We start from the raw sequence: 21,654 nt of genomic DNA, 5'->3' as shown, positions 1-21,654 counted from the left end.
TTCAATAAGGCTTTTCTATTATCTTTGAGATCTTAAACATGTGCCCCTATTTCCATAGATTATAGAGAGAATTAATTACATCTAAAAAGCAGTCACTGAATTAGATATTAGCAAATCTGTCAGTTAGAATCCTGTCTACATTTAACATAAGTAGAACGAGAATTATGACTTATTCATTTGTTTTTAACACAACAGATACTGGCTGCTTGGGGGAGTGGTTAATTTTGCTATTTTTGTCACTTCCAATACTTTGTGAAGCCAGGTAAGAGAAAAACAAATTGGTATTGTTTGGCATTAAGAAAAAGTATATTCAGAAATATTTAAACCCACTGTGGGACCTACTTTAAGGAACAGACTTTTAATATTGCCTTAATCAAGCCTCTTTTTCTTAATTAGGCCTGTCACTATTCAGTTCAAAATAAACAGAAGTCAACAGCTAACTTGCCCACTTAACAAATATTACCTATGAAGTAAGTAAAAAGAACTACAATTTCAGGAAGGGAACCTGGGCAGTAAAATTCAGCCCTGGAGGTTGAGGTATTGCTTCTCCTCCCCTCCTTCTTCAGGTGGGAGCTGTTTTTATCTTAATAAAATTCTAACAGGAGATGTATTTTGAAGGCAGTAATTGGTTTAACATCTTATTCCAGGATTATCCCATAAGAACCCTACAGAAGTTTGAGGTATTTAAATGCAAACAGCCTTAAAGACGCACTAAGCTCCTAAATCTTGATCCCATCAAAGCAAAAAGCTTCTGCATCCTTAGATAAAAAGAACCCCGGCAAGAAGCTGCTTTAGCCAACAAAAGGAACTATAAGGAAAAAGATGTGCCAGATGCAATTTATAAATGGATGAACAGTTATTGCCTTGGTTTTTTAAATAGTTTACAAGTGTGTGTGTTTTTAAAGATTTTATTTACGTATTTTTAGAGAGAGGGGAAGAGAGAAAGAGGAGAGAAACAACGACATGAGAAACATCAATCTGTTGCCTGTCATATGTGCCCCAATCAGGGACCAAACCTGCAACCCAGGCATGCGTCCTGGCCAGGCATGTATCCAACCAGAGCCCTTTTGCTTTGCGGGACAATGCCCAACCACCTAAGCCACACCAGCCAGGACTATTGCCTTTAGGAAGGGCACTTCACAGAAATAAGAAGGGTAGAAGTTTACTATAATGGAAAGGACACCCCATGTGGGTGACCTGATATGTAACTCTGGACATGTGGAGCTACGCCTTTGAACTTCCATTTCCTCATCTCTAAAATGGTGGGCCTAGTGGACTAAGGTCCCAACCTTCAAGGATTCAGCCTCTTGAATGATCTGCTAAGCTCCACATCTTTTTAGAACTGCCCTTTTTCCTCCTCACCCTGTCCGCCCTGTCCCCTCCACGGTCCCACCACAGTGGGACCAGTCAGCCGCGTGCATCCTGGACACAGCTGATCAGAGCTGGGGGTCACCTACTGTAGGCTGAAGTTGGCCAGTGCGCCAGCTTCCTGGGGAATTAGGAATTAGCAAAAAGAGAATGTGGAAGAGGAGCTGCCATGGTGCCACGCTCCCCCCCGCCCCCCCACCCCCGCCAAAAAAAAAGAAAGCGAGAAGTCAGAAATGCAGGGGCTGTGATGGGTATGGAGTTTCTTTTGGGGGTGATGCAATGTCCCAGAATTAGACAGTGATCATGGTTATACAATTTTGGAAAGAGACTAAAAACCATCAAATTGTATAATTTAAAGGGGTGAATTTTATGGTGTGTGAATTACATCTCAATTTTTTTAAGTTAAAAGAAGAAGTAGGACTTGGATTTCTTGCTTTTGCACAACCCCTCTCCTCTATGTCTGCTACCAAACTTGGTATCTTAGAACAACGTCCTCTCTTTGCTTAAACAAGTGGCTTCAGTCACTCGCAAACAAAGAAGTTCTAATGAATATACCCCAAATACCAAACCTGACGAATTAAAGCAAACACAGAGGTTCTGGTTTAAACACACACACATATACACACACAAATGAAAACACAAGGAAAAGAGACTTCTCAGAGTATGCTCCTCAAAACATTAGTCCGTCATACTCCAAGGGAGGAAAAGTAAGTCCAGTCAGGCTGGGAAATGTAACATCCTCCATGTCCCCTTTGCAGAATCGCATTCCACAACAGCATATTTAAGCCTGTGATACATTTAACATTGTTCTACAAAGCATAGTCCCAGTTTATGTGGCCACAAAAGCATTTCCCCTGGTGAACCACGTATTAATAATACAAGGAACGGTGTTCAACGGAACACACTCTGTTCCAGTCACATCTAGAGAAACCCACAGGGTAAAGGGCAGAAGTTGGGCAGCTATCAAGATGATTCCATCCGGAAGAGGGCTTTTCCCTTATCTCAGTATCTTCAGCAAACCATCCAGATTACTAAGTATTGCCTTAGTCATTAAGTAAAAAATATGGCTCTGCTTACCACAGAAATGTCATTTAAATTAGATAAGGTCATCTTTTTTACATGTACAAAATAAGAGGAAAGCTAAGAAACATAATTTTGGGCCCTGTTTCTTCTCTCAGGTCTCAGTCAATGGCACTGACCTTGATATGAAACTCCAGGTTTTCGTCCATCGAATAGATGTGGTCAAAGATGTCGTGTGCGATCCTTGGGATGATCCCCATGAGTTGGGGGTCGTGCAGCTTCCCCTAGTGGGTGAAAACACAAACACAGGTGCTAAAGACTGCTGGGCAACATGCGAGACAGAGAAAAGACCACGCCTGGGTTTCTTAAACAGAACTTCATAGAACAGGAGCACCCACACACGGACTGTCTGCTCCCTTGGAGATCCGTCTGATGTGCCAACAGACCCAGAGTTAGCCGAATAACCCAGCATGTCGGCCTTACTTCCCAGCAGGGGAGAGCTTGTTCAGTCAGGTCGTAAAGCCCCACAGTATTCCTTCCTGCTGCCCCTCGAAACAGTGTGCGTGTGGGCCAGTGGGTAAGAAGGAAGAAGAGAAGGAAGGAGAATTACTGGGAATATATAGGTGACTGTAACATACTAAAATGTGGGTTTTGCTTTTGAATTTTTACAACCTGAACAGAACCTACAAATCCAAGTTAATCTGCTTTATTGAAATGACCCTGAGAGCTGATATAGTTTCATTAATGTCATCATTGCTCAAAAACTCCTAAGAACCTTATTAGGAAATCCTAAATTATTACTTTATAAACCAATCAAGAAAATCCATTTTATCAATTTTTTTAAATCTGTAATTCCCAGACTGAATTCTTCCAAATAACCTTTGGCTGTTTCTAATACTTAAATCCAATTGTAAGATATTCTTATTCTTCTTTTACCCTCCTTTTTTTCTAATTCTATTTATTTTACCTCAGAGGTAGAGGAATAGATGAATTATTTTGCTATTTGTACTATTACTAAATTCATTTTTAAGATCCAGACTTTGCCACCTTTGAAAACTTTCAAAAAGATAAGACATAGGATCTGAAAGCCAGTCCCAAAGAACAGTTCTTAAGCATTTAAAGCAATGGCCTTAGCATCGACCTGGGTGGACAGCTCCCAGAGAGTTTTACTTATGCCCACACTCAAATCAACACCTATGTTCTGTTACATGTTAAACAAGCCACCAGTGCACAATGGTCTGCATCCAATGGTCTGCGCCCTGGCTGGTGTGGCTCAGTGGATTGAGCACCAGTCTGCAAACCAAAGGGTCACTGGTTCGATTCCCAATCAGGGCACATGCCTGGCTGTGGGCCAGGTCTCTAGCAGGGGGAGTGTGAGAGACAACCACACATTGATGTTTCTCTCCCTCTCTTTCTCCCTTCCCTTCTCTCTAAAAATAAATAAAATCTTTAATAAAAAATAAAAAATAGAGTGATCATTGCCAACTATATTCTGAGAGAATTTTTTTCAGAACTTTTGAAAGTTATAAAGCTGTAAGAACAAGTGGAACTGGAAGAAAAGCACAAAATCCTGTTTGCTCTTTAGTATGCCAGAGATACTCTACCACCTTCACAATTTTGACCCATATCCTTGTTCCAGACCTGCCCAATACCTGGAAGATCTGCTTCGTTTTTCTCAGCCAAATTCTCTTTTTCCTTTAGGGGTTCATCATATAGGGCCTCTCTTACAGGTTGACTTTCAAGCCAACATTTGAGTTACCAAAAGCAAGAAGTCATGTGGACTTAGCACTGGTCCTGGTCTCCGGCAAAGGTCTCTTACCTGGGAAAGTGGGCACTCCCTGGATTCCCTCATCTGCTAAGAACCCTAAAATCATTTGATGTGTTTATATTATTTTTAGTTTGACTGTACACACCCTAAAGGCAGGGATGACCAGTGTGCATGCACTTCCCCCCAATGCTTAGGATACTTAATATAGTATCTATTGCATAGAATTATTGTGGAATTTATATTACACAGTATATATAATGTGCTTAGTGACAGTAAGTGTTTGTATTATATTATTCAGCTCATAACAGTTTCTCATTAAGCAGTTGTTGGGAGATTATTTGACCTGAAGTCTGAAACACATTTCTATCCTGCACCACTAATGTGTATCTTACGCAAATGACAGAGACTGAGAGGCTCAAATGTTGGGCACTTTAACTTGCACAGGCCATCACAAACATGTAACAATCAAATATTAGGCCTCACTGGCTCTGGACGGTGGGGATTGCTGGCAGAGATGATACCTGCTGTGAAAACACAGATCTCTGTCCAGTCAAACGCTGTGACACCACTGGGCCCATCTGACTCGAGAGAGTCTAAAAAGTGGCCCCATCCCCACTCCCTCCAGAGTTCTTTAATAATTCATCACAATCCTTTCGTTTCTCATCAGGCCACACCAACGAAGAATGATGGATAATCCAAAAATCATTTATAATTGACTCAAGTCTGTTTACCCAGATGCTTTCCCTTTCAACAGATTTATCTTCCCATTGATTCATGGCTAATACAATTATTGACATCCCTTTGTTTGCCTCTGTCAGGGAGGCAATGAAGGCAGAATGTGGGGTGAGTCTGCGACACTCCCCTTTGTTTCTCTGAAGCCTCCTCCCCAACGTCATGTGAGAGGGAAGCACATGTTCATTTGGAGAAGACACACTGATAATACCCTCCTCACTACAGTGACAGAAGTGAGCCCCAGTCTATCACAGGTTTGGGGGCTGGGACGCTTGACCTAGCTCATAAGCCCAAGAGTGGTGAGGCCCTTCATGCTCAGTAAACCGAGCCTGCTCCAGTTATCTGTGCTTGGGGGCGGGGGCGGTGCTGATTTGTGAAGTGTTGAGTGTGTGGTGTGGATGTGTGGTTTGTGGGGATGTGTGCTGTATGTGACATGTATATGTGTGGAATATGTGTGGTATGTGGCATGTATGTGGTATGTGCATGCACAGTCGGGGTGTGAGTGGTGCATGTATGTGTTGATATGTGTGGGGTGGGGTGATAGTGTGGGTGTGTGTGGCATGTGTGTATGAGACAGATACTCCATAAAGACCTTCGCTGCTTCTAGGTTGACTGCCTTGCAAATTAAATACACACAAACATAGATACAACGAATATGAACCTCAGGCAATAAAAGGTGGTAAAGAAGTAGAGGGCTACCCAGACAGAGAAAGTCCCCTCCAGGCTGGGAGGTAGGGGATGGCTGCCTTGAGAAACGCCAAACCCTGAGAGGTGGTAAGATTGAGGATGGGCAAAGAGGATGTAGGCGGAGAAGATGAGATGGGAGTAACATAACAAAGGTACAGGGACCTAGAAAGAACAATGCTCACTTAGAGAACAGCGACAAATTTACTTGGCTGGAGGATCCGGGACAGCCTTGAGTAGCAAAGGAATGTACCACCTCATCACCTTGTCTCTCCCAGAGAGAAAAAAACAAATTTATACTTGAATCCTGTATAATCCTCTTCAAAAAAAACTTTCCCCACTTCTGAATATGGCCTTCTCAGAGCAAGCATGAAAGAAGAAACCAGACCCAGGCCACTGGCCACGAAACTAAACTCCCTTTGTTCAGCCCCCGTTGCCTCCTCAACCTCCCAAGGAGGACAGTTTCCTGAAACACTTAAGATGGGAAAGCAGGCAGCCCGTCAGTTCACACGAGCACCAATGCACTCAGACAGACTGATTAAAAATCACTTGGCAGGCTCCGCTCAGCAGCAGGGCAGCCTGTACCCAATCCAATGGTGTCCAGGTGTCCTTTGGACAGAAGGAAAAACATAGGGTGTCTCCATCCAACTGTATCAGCGTGCTGAAGAAAGCTACAAAGGAAGGCATGGGGCCAGAGAAGCCCTTCACAGCATCACAGGCTGAACAAAAGGCAAGCCCTCTCCCCCATGCAGCCAGCACCCCAGCAGAACCTTCTCCAGCGCAGACCCTTGAGCCCTAGCTGGGCAAGCGGGCCCCCGTGCACGACCAGCTTAGCACCAACACTGTGGAGTGCTTCGTATTTTTACTGAAAATCCGCCTTAAATGCTCCATCTTCAAAAGCTAATCTTTCCAATTTTACGTAGGCTTATCTGTTTATTCCCCCTCAAAAGAAGGTAATGGAATCACCACTGGATGTCAGAGCAAAAATGGGGGGATTAAAATGAAAAACAGCTTTAGCAAGTGACAGCGCCGTCCATTCAGAGAGTCAACATCCCCTTCCAAAAGCCTTTGAAAGATCACAACATGAAATTCCGAACAGAAAATTCCTCCTTTCAGTGATGCAAACCCTGCAGGGTTGGCTTGTTTTGTTTTGTTTTGTTTTGTTTTGTTTTTTAATTTAATTGCATTCCAGGGTCCTGGATTTCTTGAGCTCCTACAATCTATGACTTTAGCTTGGGGCTCCTCCATTTCCTCTAAAATATCCCCTACCTTTTCTCCAATCTCTAATCACCGCCCCCCTGCAGAAATAACCAGATTAAATTGGGCGGGGTGGGGGCAGTGGGAAAGGCACATCCACCCACTCCTCCCTCCTGTAGGCATAAGTTTGTGATCTTCAAAAGCCACAATAAAGAAGAGCAACTCACTGCAATCAACCCTTTAAAACTAACAAGGAGGAAGAGGCCGCAGAATTTAGGCAACTATGAGATCGATCTGCACAGAACCCAGTTCCCTTTGGGTCCCCAGTGCCATGCCAGCCATTGTGGGGCTTACCCCCTGCCATAGAGGGCTGAGATGCTCTCGATCCACGAAACACCTTCGATTTTAGCCCTAAACTGCTGACACACACCTCTTTGCCATCATTTTACACCCACTTATTCTGCCCACACATAAATGCAGACCAAGATTCTTCTCGGGGGACAGGTCTTTCCTTTGATGGTTTACAATTTCAATATCTGACCTTTAGCAAGTGCCTTACATTTTCCGAAAATGAATTAATCCCAAAGAAAAAAGGTCGCTCTTGTAACCATTCCCTGAGATTTTAGAGGATTTTAAATAGTGCATTTTGGGGGTTGCTGTTATTTTGTATATTATTTGGCAATTTTCCCAAAACCTAGAGACTGACTGATATCCTCATGAGGTGTCCTCTCTCTTTCCTATGCCTTGGGAAGGAGTTTCGGTCCACGGCTAGTGGAGTGGGTAGGACGTAAAGAATGCATAACCGCAGCTTTTCTCAAACCTAGAAGGTTAAGGGCCTGAGGCCCAGTGAGAGAGGCAGACTGGGGGCTGGAGCAGAAGCACAGGGACACCTAGGCAGTACTGCTGGAGGGTGTGAGATGCGGGCATGAGGGGCCAACAAGGCTCAGGTGTCAGGGAGCAGTCCTGCTCTGTCTAGAAGAGGTAGCACATAAAGCTTGTGCTTCCTTTAACTTGTGCAGTCTCTGAAGCACTTTGTTCCAGCGCAGTGAAAGTGAGTCAACACAACAGAAATGAGATCCCCCAGAGTCACACCCCACACTGGAAATCGGTGTGAGCAGACATCAGAGCCCCGAGGATTTTTGCCTCGTGCCTTTCAAACCTCCTCTTCAATAGGAATGACTGACTCATAAGCTAAACTGACTCTGCAGCCACGGCTCATGATATTCCCAGGAGGGCATCGTAAATGAAAAAACCCCAGCTTGAAGGATTAAGGATTCATCTTACCCTGCTGCTTGGAAACTGAATTCCCCCAAACTTCCTCTGGACGGTTTCTTATAATAACCACTGTTTCACCTCTCCTCACCTGACAGGTGGGCCCAGAATGATCTGGCCCTGAAGGCCTTCTTGGAGTCCATGGTAAAAAGCAGGGAAAGCAGAGGTAAAGGGGGCCAATCTGTCTGCAGATGTGCCTTGTCTGGAAGACAGCCTGGAGCCACAGGGCTCAAGCCACTCCTTCAAGCGCCCACAGGGCAGGCCAGGTGTGTAAGATAATGAGGAAGAATGCCGAAGATAAACTCCTACTGGTGGGGTGGGCTGAGTAGACTGGGGTCAGCCAGAGAGCCCCGCCCCACACACGGGGTCAGCCAGGGCCACCGCAGAGTATCATGTCAACAGATACTCTATCGAATCCCTCCTAGGTGACGGACGGCAGTCGCACACAACAAACAAGGGAATAAAAAGGTGAACAAGACAGTGAAGAGCCCTGCTTTGGTGCAGCTTACCCTTCATATTATGGTGAAATTTTACCCAGTGTTGCTAGATCTTCAGAATTTTCAACCAAATTTGGACACTTAGAATTGTGTGAAATCATCTCATTTTAAACACTGCCTGAAATTAAAGAAAAACAAAACAAAACACCACTGTGCAGACCAAACAAAGATATGTCTTGGGGCTGAATCTGGTCCACAAGCCGACTTCTTTCATCTCTGACCTACAGTTTTTGTTATTTTTTCTGAGAAGACTCGCCATGCCAGAGGTCCCCCTTAGGGTAACTGATTTTCACACCACTGTTTGGTTTATTGATGATTATTTTTTAATAAAATGTATTATTATTATTTTGACAGAGCTATCAACAAAGGATTTTTTTGAATATTGAACTCTTGAGATTTTTATTACTCACCGTTATTTTAAAACTTCTCAAATATAACCATCCCCTTAACCATGTCTATTGCCCAGTAAAAAAGAAAGCCACATGAACCCCAAATTTAGCCGGAAGCGCCGGTCCTGTTCAGTCTCGGAACCTGACATCATAGCACGCTGCAATCTTACCTCCATGGTATGCGTTTTTCCCGAGGAGGTCTGTCCGTACGCAAAAATCGTCCCGTTATAACCTTCAAGGACATCTGCATGCAAGACAAGAGTAAATAAAATTAATCCATTACTTTGATCATATGCATACTTTTAAATTACATCTTCCAAACGGCCCATCTCATTTTTTACACAACTGACGCTTCAACCCCATTTGCATTTGAAGTAGAATTGTGAGATAAAAGCAGAAATGCGGGCCTCTAGCACTCCACAAATAAAGAGAAGTGGACACACATGCCTACAGAACGTATCACTGTAGAAGGAGGCAAACACTTAACGCCAAAAGTAGGACAGGTGTCAGTATATTTTCCTTTTAGTAGAAAGATACTTGAGTTTTTTTCTCTAAGTTGATCTCCTGAGATCAGGCAGGGGGGGAATTATCCGTGGCCTGAGTCTCTGGAGTGAGGTGCAGAATAGAATTTCTTTCCTGAAGATCTGATTTGGGCCCAGGCGAGCTCCTTGGGGAGGTTTCTCGTGAAGGCTGCACCAGAGCCCCTGGACAGGGAGCTGGTCCAGAGTGGGGGGGACAGGGCCCCACTCTGTAAACTGAGCCACACAGTGACCATCCAAGCAGCGCAGGAACCCCGGGGGCCCTGACTCAGAGTTAATGCCTCTGTTTGGCTAGTGACAGTGCTGGCAAGGCAGCCCAGGCCCAGCGGTATGGGACTTCTTTTAACACACGGGGAGCGTGCTGGGCAGAGCCCCGCACAGGGCAGGCCAACTTCCGCAGGGACAGGGGAGGCGTGTGATGGAGGCTGCTTTGCACTGGAGATTATTTTTCAAAGCACAGAGGTGATTAGAATATACTGTGCACTTGTTTCCCTCGACCCTCTTTCATCTACATAAACCTCTCCTGGAAGGGAAATAATGCATAGTTAATATCCCTGACCCACCATCTCTACATGAGAGGAGGAAGTCTCCATTCCTGGAAGGACGGGGCAAGCAGGAGGAGGAGCCCCACACTGAGGCATCCCCTTTGAGGGCCACGGACAAAACAAAGTCAGCCAGGCAATCAGCACCATCTACTTCAGGTCCCGATTAGGTCTCTTTGGGTGTCTGGCTGGTTGGTTGGTGGGTTGGTTGGTTGGTTGGTCTCTCCGAATTGTTTGACAACCAGTTTTTATTGTTTTGTTGGATTTCCCCCCCCAAATTTTAATATGCATTTTACTGATCTGAAGTTAATGAAGTCTGAACTGAGAACAGAAAAGAAAGCGGGATTTTCCTTTAGGAAACTAAAAAAAGAAAAATTAAGTGACAGGATTTTTTTAAATCCAAGGAGCCCTCAAGAGGTTGCGTCAAGCTATACTGAGAGAGAATGTTCACACGTACCAGGCTGCTGGTAATGGTTTCCCTGGTAACGGGGGAAGCAGAAACTTCAAGTAAATGTGAGAGTCTTCTCAGAAAGTCTTTTTCTTTCTTTCCTTTTTTAATTTTTTTTTGACAGTACATTTATTAAAGCTAGTGACAATGAAACAAGGAAGGGCTTAGGGTAGAAGTAACAGGAGAGAGTAATGGGGCTCTTTGGTTCCCTGGAAGTGTTACAGGTAAGAAATGAGCCTAGGCAGAGCTGCTTTTAGCTCACTGGAGAGTCAGAGAAAAGGGGGCCCTGGAGACAGGTTCTGGGGGTTCAGGATGAGCTGCCACTGCCCATTGCTCACCTGGCAGCAAATCCCATGGGGACCCTTAGAGTCGAGGAGATGCCCGCCTGTGGAGGGAGGAGAGGAGAGGAAAGGCGCAGGCATCCTCTCAGGAAGGAGAGCGCGTCCCTTCAGTTGTACTTTTATGATTCTATATTCAGGGCACACACAACCCCAGGCCCTTGGAGTTCTAGCCACAATCACAGCACTACAGCTTCTACTTTCTAGAAATTAAACATCTCTCCCAAACTGAAAGGGCCTCTTTACCTTAGGCCCCTGTTCAGGAAGCTCAGGTGTTAGAACAGGGGTAAGGAAACCAAGGCCAAGGGTCCAGCTCCCTTTGCTCCTTGCAATGGGCCGCTGGCCACCCTTCAAGTGCACATGTACACAGGAGGTGGCACTGAGCAATCTGCCACACCCTGAAGAGAACTCAGCTCGGAGTCCTAGCCCTGCTGACAGAAAACCCACATGTGTTTCTTCCTCTGCCGAAAAGCAATGGGGCCAGGACACCTGAATTAGGCCTCCCTAGAAGTCCCCAGGCCCAGTCCAACTAGGACTAAGCAGAATGCACAGTCCTACCAGCTCTAGTCAGCTGTTGCTCTCCCAACACCTAGGGGTTAAGGACGGGGACACAGACATGAACTTGTTGCAGAGTAAGGAGGTGAGGAGTACATGGGACTACATACATAGAGAATCTGCTTGCTTGATGCTACCACTTCAACACTGAGTGCAGTGTTGAACACATAAACTCCACTTGGTCCTTAAGGTCTTTAAAATCACATTACAATTAATTCATTGTCGAAGAAACTACCTCTAGTGTTCAAGGTTGAATGGAGCTGACGGCTGCCCTCTATCAAGTCAATTCTGAATTAGAAGGTAGTTTAAAAAGAAAAGAAAAAGCTCTCTGAACCCAGTGTGCTCTATTTTGTCCCAAACTGTGGGTTTTGGGAGCTTTTGTTTGCTTATTTGTTTACTCTAGGTGCGACGATTACAGGAGAGGAGAGGCGGGGCGGGGAGGGAGAGCAGCACAAACAACGCACTGGGGGTCGGGCCACTGAGGTGACGGGAGATAGAGAACTAGAGAGCTGGCCAAGGACAGAGAGAGCGCGCAGGCCTGTGCTGGGCACCACGCTGAGCCACACAGCCACTCCACCCCGACTCTAACAAAAACAGTCCACAAAAGGTACTTCATCACATTGAATGACGGTTCCTGGGCCCAAGGAAAGCATTTGTTCCAGGGTCTCTGCCATAACAAAACAGCTATTTTTATATGCCAGCCACAGAGCCCGGAACCAGCTCGGCCAGACAGAATCTTTCTTTGTGATGGGGTCTGGTGTGATGTGACCTCAGCTTGCACCACGGTGGCAGCACCCCACAAACAGGGCACCCATCCTTCTAGTGGCCAAGCAAACCCCAGACAGGAGCAGGGAGGAGGAGAGTGGGATACTTGAAAATACTTTTTGTCTCTTGCTGCATACTTCACAAGCCAAGTTTTCTGTCCCAAGCTTTGCTAGTTCTGAACCCAGGTCTTGCTGGAACAGAAGAGTCTGATTGTCAAGTAAGAATTTGGGGAGGACATAGTCATACCTACACGTCAATGTTCCTGAGGAGGTTATTGTGACCCCCCACCAACTTTCCAGGTGAAATGGTGGTCTGTCAGGGGCACCAGGGACTCTGGCAATAGTGGCTGCCAAGTCCTCCCTGACTTGGAATCCTAAGGCTTTCATCAGTCAGCCAAAGGACTCAAGCAGGCCATACGCAGAGAGTACAAAGGCAATCCTGCTGAACACAGGACCAACCCCATAGCTGGGCTAATCAGCCAGCCCTGCAGCACCTTCAGAACGGAAATCCATCTCATTATGGGCAGACAGCCAGGGCCACCATGAGGCTACAGAACTACAATCTCTCTTCTCTCTCCACTACCTTCCTCCCACCCCCATTCCTATCCATATCTTCTTGCAATGCTTGGTTAATAGTCCATATAGCTGACAGAAAAGAAATAACTCATAAAATAATTGTTATTAAATGCTCATTATGAGCCCACCAAAAAAGTGGGAGGAGGACAGTGCAGAAAAAAATCTAGGTAAGTTGGACAAGTTCAGGGTCAAGTTCCAGCTTCACTACCCCCTCACTGACCTGGCCAAGTGGCTTCTCCTCAAATTCCTCTTTGTTACAATGGGAAAAATAATGCTCACACCCCATAGAGCTATGAAGATTTAAAATGTAATAACATAGGTAAAGTGCATAAAGGGTGCCTGATAACAGTAGGCAAGCAAATATATTTCTCCTTATGAGTCATATACAGCATAATAATAAAATAGATCTGATAACATCCTAAGCTTCAAATTCTTCATTGGGTCTACACTGCCTGTAGGATAATGCATGTCCGTTTCAACCAAACTCTGATCCAGCCGAACTCTTTTTAAGTTTCATCTGCCACGCACCCTGTTCCACTCTAAGTTGCCCAAATATGCCACATAATTTGTGTCTTTATGCTTTTCCTATTCCTTCCGTTTATATAGCCCATCTAGCATCCTTCACACCCAACCCTTCCAAGATTTCTCCAATTCCCTTCTACACCCACCAAAATCAGTATCAAGTGACTTTCTTCTGTGCTCCCATAGCATTTTGTACACACCCTCCTACAAAGGCACAGTATCCATTTGGATGATAATTACGGATGCATCTTACATTTGAGTTTCTTATACTCAAAAATTCTCGCAGAGCCTTACATACCTTGGTGACTCCGATCCCTAGCAGTGCTTACCACATGGTAAATATTTACTATATTTACCATGTATTAAGGCATGAATGACAGAAACCACCAAATGAATGAAGTTGAAAGAAATTGGATCTGGAAAACAGGAAAGCCACCTTCTCTAGCGCTGGACAGTCTACATCTAGTTAATTTGGAAGGCAAATGCCCAGAGTGACTCCTGAGGTCTGGGACTGGTTACTCCACTTCAGCAACAGAATCCAGTGACCATGGGGTTTAATTGCTAGCTGTTTCTAGGAACCTCCCTATTTATTATGCTGGAAGTCACAAACCCTGTAACCTCTTCTAGAAGAAATGGAGGAGAATTCTACATATTCTCTCAGACAACATTTTCAAAACCACTCACCAAGTAAAGATGAGAGTGTGGGAGAGGCCAGGACTCCACAACCAAATGTTTAAAACATTTTTTTTAGAAACCCAGTGAAGTTGAAGGGAATGAAAAAACTGAGAGAGAATAAAGTCGCCAGTTAAAAGGAATCTTCCTGATCTCAAAAACATTAAGGGTTTGGATACACTTAAAAGGAAAGTTCACCAGTCCACCACTCCTCCACATTTTCATGAATCACGGAGACTATGGTGACCTTCACAGGCCAATTCCTGGCTTGTGATTCAATTCCCAGCCCCTAGAGAAAAGGCCTCCCCAGCACCACCTTCCATTTCCGACTTAAACAGGGCTTGTCGTCATGGCAAGAGAGACCTCAGCGGTACCTCACAATCTATCCCAAGGAGCCCTTTCTTAGGTACCTGTGTCTGACCTTGCTGAGGCAGAAACACACAGCCACGTCCCCTCACACTAGCCCCAGTGCATATTTGAAAAAGTTAAATCAGGTCTTCATCATCCCTCTCTCAGCTTCCTTTCAAGGGAGCCTAAGGAACTCTCTCCTGTTACAGAATGGGCCTGTTTATGTAATATTTATGGTACCTGGAAAATGTGTTTATTGTATCATGTCAGAGCCTAATTTGATTCTAACTGGTTTTCTTTGTGGCTCACCATACACGGGGTCTCACATCACCCACAGTGAGGTCGCATCTTCCCGAGAGCTTCCCCAGGGACTGCCTGTGTCTAACATGTCATGCTGTAGGAAAACCCAAACACTGAAAGGGATACAAAGTTCTCTAGTAAATAAAGACTCGAAGATTATTATTAGTGTTTGTTAATCACAGGATTTCTTTTAAATGGAGTTTCTCCATCTCTAATTACAATGTCAGCTTAGGGAGGGGGTATATTCCGATGGCTCCCCTGCTTAGCCCAGCATGTGGGAAATACTCTTTGGTTCTGATAATGAAGGGGGAGAGACAAGGAAGGGAATTTTGGCTCACACGTGATTAATCTTACTTTAATAAAAATATGGAAGGGTCGGATAATAGAGGGGGAGAAGGGCTGACTGTGAGCAAACTAGGACTACATGCTCCAAAATGGGAGAGGAAACGTGTTTAGACAGAAAGAGAAACCAAAGAGTAGAAGAGAAGACGAACACTGCCACCAGTTACAGGTCCATATTATTAATTCAAAAAGAGCTCAAAGTCAGGCATATTTTTTCCTTTCAGTTTTCAGGAATAATCTTACTGCGAAGACCTTCAGAATTAATTGATGTCTGCAGCAAGAACGTGAATAACCATACACCTCAGCAAGGAACACTTCGTACCAGCAGAGTCTCCCACGCAGGTATCCAGGGTCAGAATTAATCTAACAGATGCACCCAGGACCGATTTTCATGAATTTCAAAGCATTAGGTTAGTCATCTCAGCTTCTAAAAATAAGTACATCTAACATGGCAAGGTGTTTTTTTAATTTTGTTTTTATTTTTTGCCCTTTAAATCCAGAGCTACTTATGAAGGTGGCAGCATCAAGACATTTGAAAGCACAGTTGCGAGAGCATTCAAATTTGCAAGCAGGGATTTAATGATGAAAAGCAAAGTCGCAGGAGATGCCCCTCGGGCCCTGCACAGATGGTGAGCTCCGCAAGGCAAGCTCCAACCTGCCCTTGATTTGAAAGGGTAAGGGAGGGCGACTGGTCAATTGCTTCACCTACCTGCTGTGATTGTGACACAAGTCATTCAGGGCCAAGGCCAGTCCCAGAGAAAAGGACAGATCGCCAAGACACAAATGCACGCTGCAGGCTACCCATCAGAGGAACAAATGTGTAGCAACAAATGTCGGGGTCTGGGTGGGATGGCTGAACGTGGGTGAGACGGACGTCTAACCAAGGAATGCCAGGTAGCAAAAACAGTTCGATAACCAGTAAGGTTATGGGGTTTTACAATGCGGTAGAGAATTTCTTGAGGCACAAGAATTTTCCCCATTTAAAGCTCCTTTCTGAAGAGACGGAGGCACAAAATAAATCAACCAAAAATGTACAATTAGAGCATCAGGTATATATATTTTTCTTTTTGAAAGGAAAAAGGAAGTCCTTTATCTGCAGTACTATTTTAAAATCATTACAGGAAAAGTGTGATCATAGCTTACCCTGCTTTGAAGCTCCCAGATGATAAAACAGCTTGCCAAAAAGGGGGCAAAAGAACCAAAAAAACCTTCTTGGAGAGGAGGTATAGACAGGTTAAATAAACAACTTGCCTGACATCACGCAAATCAGGGCCAGAGCTCGAGCTATAATTTGGTGTTTCCAATTAGCAGGCCTCTGCTTACAGTCAAAGCACACTGCTTTTTAGGCTGCAAATATCACTTAATGTTTTCAATTACTCGGAAAGGCCCAGGCGGAAATAAAGGAACAGCACTTACCTTTGACAATTTGCTTTGCACACGCACTGTAAACCTGCTCTTGGGTCGTGCTGGGAGGCAGCACTCTATCGAAGACATATGGCTTCCCCTGCTGAAAAGAAAAAGAAAAGAAAACAAAAGGAAAAAAACACATGAAAAATTTAGGAATAAAATGCACTAATATTAGCTGTTAGCAAGAGGCACTAAATCACCCACCCTGTTCTTTAAGGCAGGTGTTTACTAAGACTAGCAAACTTGTACAGAGTGAACCACACACGCACTGTGTTTATATGAGTTATATGTTGATGTTCTGAGAAAAGAAAGAAAAAGCGTGCTTTTTTAAAATTGAACCCCACTTTTTCTGAAGAAAAATAGGTGGGCACATCACTTACTCATTTGAACTACTACTGATCTACTGAGAGCTTAGACTGAACCAGGCACGAGACTAGCTGCTGCCCACATCAGAAAACAGGCCTGCCCGTGGAAAGCACTCAGTCAAGTGTGACAGATAGCTAGTAAGCAAGAAAGCAGAGGACAATGTAAAACGCCTAAGTATAAAATAATGGGACAGAATGGATGATAGATACAGAGGTCACACCAGAACTCGCTGAAGAAGTACAAGTTAAGCACATCTTTAAAGGATCAGAAAGACCCGGGCACATGAACTGTGGAAGAACATTCCAGAGGGTGGAGCAGACAGGAGAGGCCTGAAGGTGGTAGGTAGCAGAGGAAAGCTGGAGCCGGTTCATGTGGGGCACAGCTAGCCAAGGTAGTGTGCCAGGTCATGCTCAATGGGAAGATGTGACCAGATTTTACAAAGCTGCTCTTCTTAGCAAGATGATACTGCTCTGTGTCCCAAAGAATTCTAGTGTTTTCTTCACATGCATAAGTGGTGTCTTAACTAGGTCAAGGCTTCTGAGACAAAGGAAGCCCTTCCTTACAGTTAATCCAGTGATTTCCAGGTGTGGGGTCTTGGGGTTTTGTGTGACTCTGGACCATGCGATTCAAGGACTAACTGTCAGAGGGGACTGGGAGGAGCACCACACGGCTCTGTCTGAGCCCTGACACCCAGTCGCTCAACGTTCACCAAGGAGTTATTGGTCATTTACGTGCCAGGCACAGTGCCGAGCACTAAGGAAATGGGGTGGGTAAGACAGACACAGCCTCTTCCTGGGAGAACCCCCATAATAGCACCTTTTCCACACCAATGCCACCCACAGCCTGACCCACTCAGGTGGTCCTTCAACTTTATTTTCCCCAGGTGGCCAAGCAGAGAGCAGGAGGAGAGAAGGGAGAAAGAGGAGTGCCCAGAGCCACCTTCACCCCTGCCCTGTGCCTCCTACACACGGCTCCCGACACTAGGAACCTCCCAAGGACAGTCTGACACCTCAAAAAGATAACAGCTTGTGAGGGACCCAGACACAAGGCTTGTTATATCCCATAACCTTCACACAAAACCAAGCACACAGCTGTCAGATTGGCTTAACATTTCACTTATTTATGACGAGGGCAGAGCTGCACACAGGTAACGTCCTGTGCATCAGGCGTTATGCTTGAGCTTCCGTCCTTGAAAACAGGGTTGAGCCAACTGGGTAAATAAGCTACTTCCAGTTTGCAGTATCTTATTTCAAACTGGAGGAAAAAATGGCAGAGTTTCAAGGTACCATAAAATTCTGGTTTTATACAAAGCAGTGGGAGTGATTCTGTTAAAATTATGGAAAGGGATCATTTTCTAGTGTTTTGTTCCCAGCAAGTCTCACTCAATTAGTGAACCAAGCATTTCGTTGAATAACCAAGAGGTTATTCCTCACCACCATCTATTGCAAACTATCAGCCCAATACATTCTTATTAGCTTTCCGTACTTGTAAAACTCAAGTAAATGCAGCAGAGAAGAAGGTAAGAATAAAACATTCACAGAGTTTGCCTAGGTACCTGCCATCCATTGAAACTTCTGGAAAGAAAATGCAGCTTTGCTTAATTTAAAACAAATCCACTATTCCTCCAAACTTGATTAGAATTACTAAAACAAACCATCCATCCTGTTTACAGCATGACCCTGCTTTGTGTTTTAGAGAAAATGCACTTAATACGGCAGGAAAAATGACTTATTACATTATTGTATACAGTACAAAAAGATAGGACTCCCCAATATTGCCTTTAGACATAAAATGCTTATTGGAGTGTATTATACTTTCACTTTAAAAGAGTAGAAGGCAAGAAATCTCTACTCAGTAAATGTCATTTACCAAATGACAGATAATACAACAATTTTCCATAAGCTAAAGTTTACCCCCAACAGAAGCTGCCTTTAAGAAAAGATAAAGTTTAGAAAATGAGACGTACCTTACCAGATTAGCGCATGAAGTAGTTAAAAATACAAGCATGTTTATGTCTTTCTGTGCATGCACCAAGCTGGCTACAGGCTTTTATTTTAGATGAACCTTAGAGTCTTGGAATTAGAGTTTAGCTAATATTATTTCCAAAGAACTGATGGTGGCATCACCATGCCAGCTGTATATACAAATGCTATTAAACACCACCACCAGCTCTTTGCTGCTTTGGTAATGATCTAAAAGCCTGCCCTGGCTGGCGTGGCTCAGTGGACTGAGTGCTGGCCTGCAAACCAAAGAGTTGCGAGTTCGATTCCCAGTCAAGGCACATGCCTGGGTTGCAGTGTAGGTCCCTGGTGGGTGGCATGTGAGAGGCGACCACATGTTGACATTTCTCTCCCTCCCTTTCTCACTCCCTTCCCCTCTCTCTAAAAATAAATAAATAAATAAATAGAATCTTTAAAAGTCTCACAAATCCTCCCTGAGACTTAAGCAAAGACCTTGTCTCCCAGACAACACTCTCCCTTCCTGACCCCGCCGTGGCCAAGGGCTTATTGGGCTCAATCGCTCTGGTTGTCATTGTCTGTAGTGATGAAATGAACTTTCGAGATTTGAATACGGGTGCTGGGTACTAACACTTGACACTGAATGATGAGGTCACCATTTACTCCTCCCGGAGACACTTTCCTTTCCAGCCACCCACTCAGCACAGGGTGCTCTCTGACCTCTCTGGCTACTGTCCGTCAGAGTCCTTTGCTGGTGACTCTTCCAGACTTGTAACTGATGGTGTGTCCTACACTCAGGTCTCAACCTCCTCTCCGCCTACACGGTTGACCTTCACCTAATTTAAATGAACACTTCCGCCTTCATATCCACCTAGGCTCCAGATTCATGTACTCAAACACCTGCCGGACATTTTTCACTTGGATGTCCATTAGCCATCTCAAACTTTCTTTTTTCATAACACAAAAGCCCTGGCCAGTGTGGCTCAGTTGGTGGGAGCATCATCCCACAGCTGAAACGTTGCAGGTTTGATCTCTGGTCCAGGAGTGTGTGATCCCCGGTCTGGGCGCATACAGGAGGCAACCAATCAATGTTTTTCACTCACATTGATGTTTCTCTCTCCCTTCCTCTCTCTCTAAAATCAATGGGAAAAAACTGTCCTTGGGTGAGAATAAAAAAAATAAATTTTTAACAAAAAGGAGCCAGCAAGCCCTCCTTATCTAAGAACGGTACCATCGATTACCCAGTTACTCAGACTGAAATCGTTCAGTAGATTCCATAGATTCCATATCTAAAATATGTCTGAAATTCGATCACATCTCACCATCTATGCCACACACCCTCAGTCCCAGCCACCAGTGTTTCTCACCTGGACAATCGCGATAGCCTCCTCTCCTGCCCCCACTCTTGCTCCTAGCAATCCAATTTCCACTGAAGAGTCCCAAGGAGCTTTCTAGAGCTGTAAATCAGATGGCAGCATCTCCTCCCTTAACCTCCGCTGGCTCCTATTATCCCAGAGGCTCCTCACCCTCAGCTCCTTGCATGCCCCTCCATCGCACCACAGTGCAGCCCGCTGGACCTCCTCCTGTGCCACGCTTGCTCCTTGGTTCGGAGACTGTGCTCTTAACCCTTCCTCCCCCTCAGAATCCTCTCACTGCAGATCTTCACTCAGCTGCTCTTTGTCACCCTTCAGCTGTCAACTACAATGCCTCTCCCGTTGAGGGCCTCCAGGACCCTAACGAAGCCCACCCTGGCATCACACTCTGTCACATTACCCTATTTGATTGGCTCCATAGCAATAAGTATGTGACCTATTTTCAACCAATTAAATGAACCACTACAACTAAAGCATTTAACCAGCTGAGACAAGCCACAGAAAGCCCGAGACCTGATTACATGCCTGCAGACCTGCTGCAATTCACGAAGGGGGTCCGGACAGGGCTCCCTCCACAGGCACCGCACCTGAGAATGAAGGGGCCTAGCTCTGCTGTGGAAGCCTCCATGGGGAGCAAGGCTAACTGCAGAAGAGCAGAGTAACGAAATAACTTACCACATACACAAAAATAACAGCAGATGGTTCTTACATTTTTATAGTTAGAATTTTTTTTAAATCAGACAACCCGAATTCCTATTGGGTTGTTGAGAGCAAATGGCCTGTGCACCATATGGCCTGTCTATTAACACCTCTGACCCACTGCCCAACCACGCCCCCCGCCAGACGGGAGGGGCAGAAGGCCCACTTACAGGGCTAGAAGACAGGGGTGCACCAGCAGGGGTGTTAAGGAAACTGAAAGTAATTTTTACCAAGAAGAGATCATCAAGAAGTAATCGAATAATGGTCTCTAAGACCAACTGAGGGTTATGTCCAAAAGGGAGCCAATGATTTAAATGATTTTTCTCCCACCTTCTTAAGAAAGAAACAGAAAAAATGACTTAAATTTCCACAGCAAGATTTAAACTCACTGTGTGGAATTAGCTTTAAATACTGAGGAGTATTAGGAAGAGGAACTGATTACTGAGAAAAGTCACTAACCCTCTACCCCACGTGTTTGTGTGACTTCATTCCTAAAAGTACAGGAGATAAGCTCTTTCAGCCTCTGCTAACCACCAACTGTCCACCAGCACCATCACCACCCACTATGAGGCCAATCCATTTTATATTTTATCTCATTTAATTTTTACAGTAACTCTGTGAGGTGGGTATTATTATTCCCATTTCACAAATTGGAAAACTAAGGCTCAGTCACATTATCAGCTCTGTTACTTTGGGAAAATAACTTTGAGGTTCTCATTTCAAGTATTCTTTTTTGGGGGGGCACTATTACATTTTCCCCCTCTTTGCCCCCACCCTACCCCCAGCCTATGGGCTATGCATACATGCATACGTGTTCTTTGTCTAATTTCTTCCAGTTCTGCCCCCACTTCCCTCCCCTCTGAGGTCTGTCAGTCTCTTCCATGTCTCCATGCCTCGGTTTTATTTTGTTTGTCAGCTTATTTTGTTCGTTAGATTCCACATGTAAGCGAGATCATATGGGATTTGTCTTTCTCTGAC

The 21,654-nt window shown here is 44.7% G+C and overlaps 1 protein-coding gene across 1 annotated transcript in view; it reads right to left on the bottom strand.

Annotated features, from left to right (window-relative positions):
* The window catches only part of KIF5C (kinesin family member 5C), a 148,139-nt gene that overhangs the window by 82,254 nt on the left and 44,231 nt on the right, over positions 1 to 21,654 (bottom strand). The window contains exons 2-4 of the mRNA XM_024569709.4: positions 16,290 to 16,380; positions 9,098 to 9,171; positions 2,568 to 2,672 (exon numbers count right to left, since the gene is read on the bottom strand). Of these exons, the coding sequence (XP_024425477.2) occupies positions 2,568 to 2,672; positions 9,098 to 9,171; positions 16,290 to 16,380 (270 nt within the window). The remainder of the gene's footprint in view (positions 1 to 2,567; positions 2,673 to 9,097; positions 9,172 to 16,289; positions 16,381 to 21,654) is intronic.

The sequence above is a fragment of the Desmodus rotundus genome, chromosome 2 (genome assembly GCF_022682495.2).
Source record: "Desmodus rotundus isolate HL8 chromosome 2, HLdesRot8A.1, whole genome shotgun sequence".
Lineage (NCBI taxonomy): Eukaryota > Metazoa > Chordata > Mammalia > Chiroptera > Phyllostomidae > Desmodus > Desmodus rotundus.
Note: the sequence above shows the minus strand (reverse complement) of the source record. Positions and strands in the feature narration are given on the sequence as shown.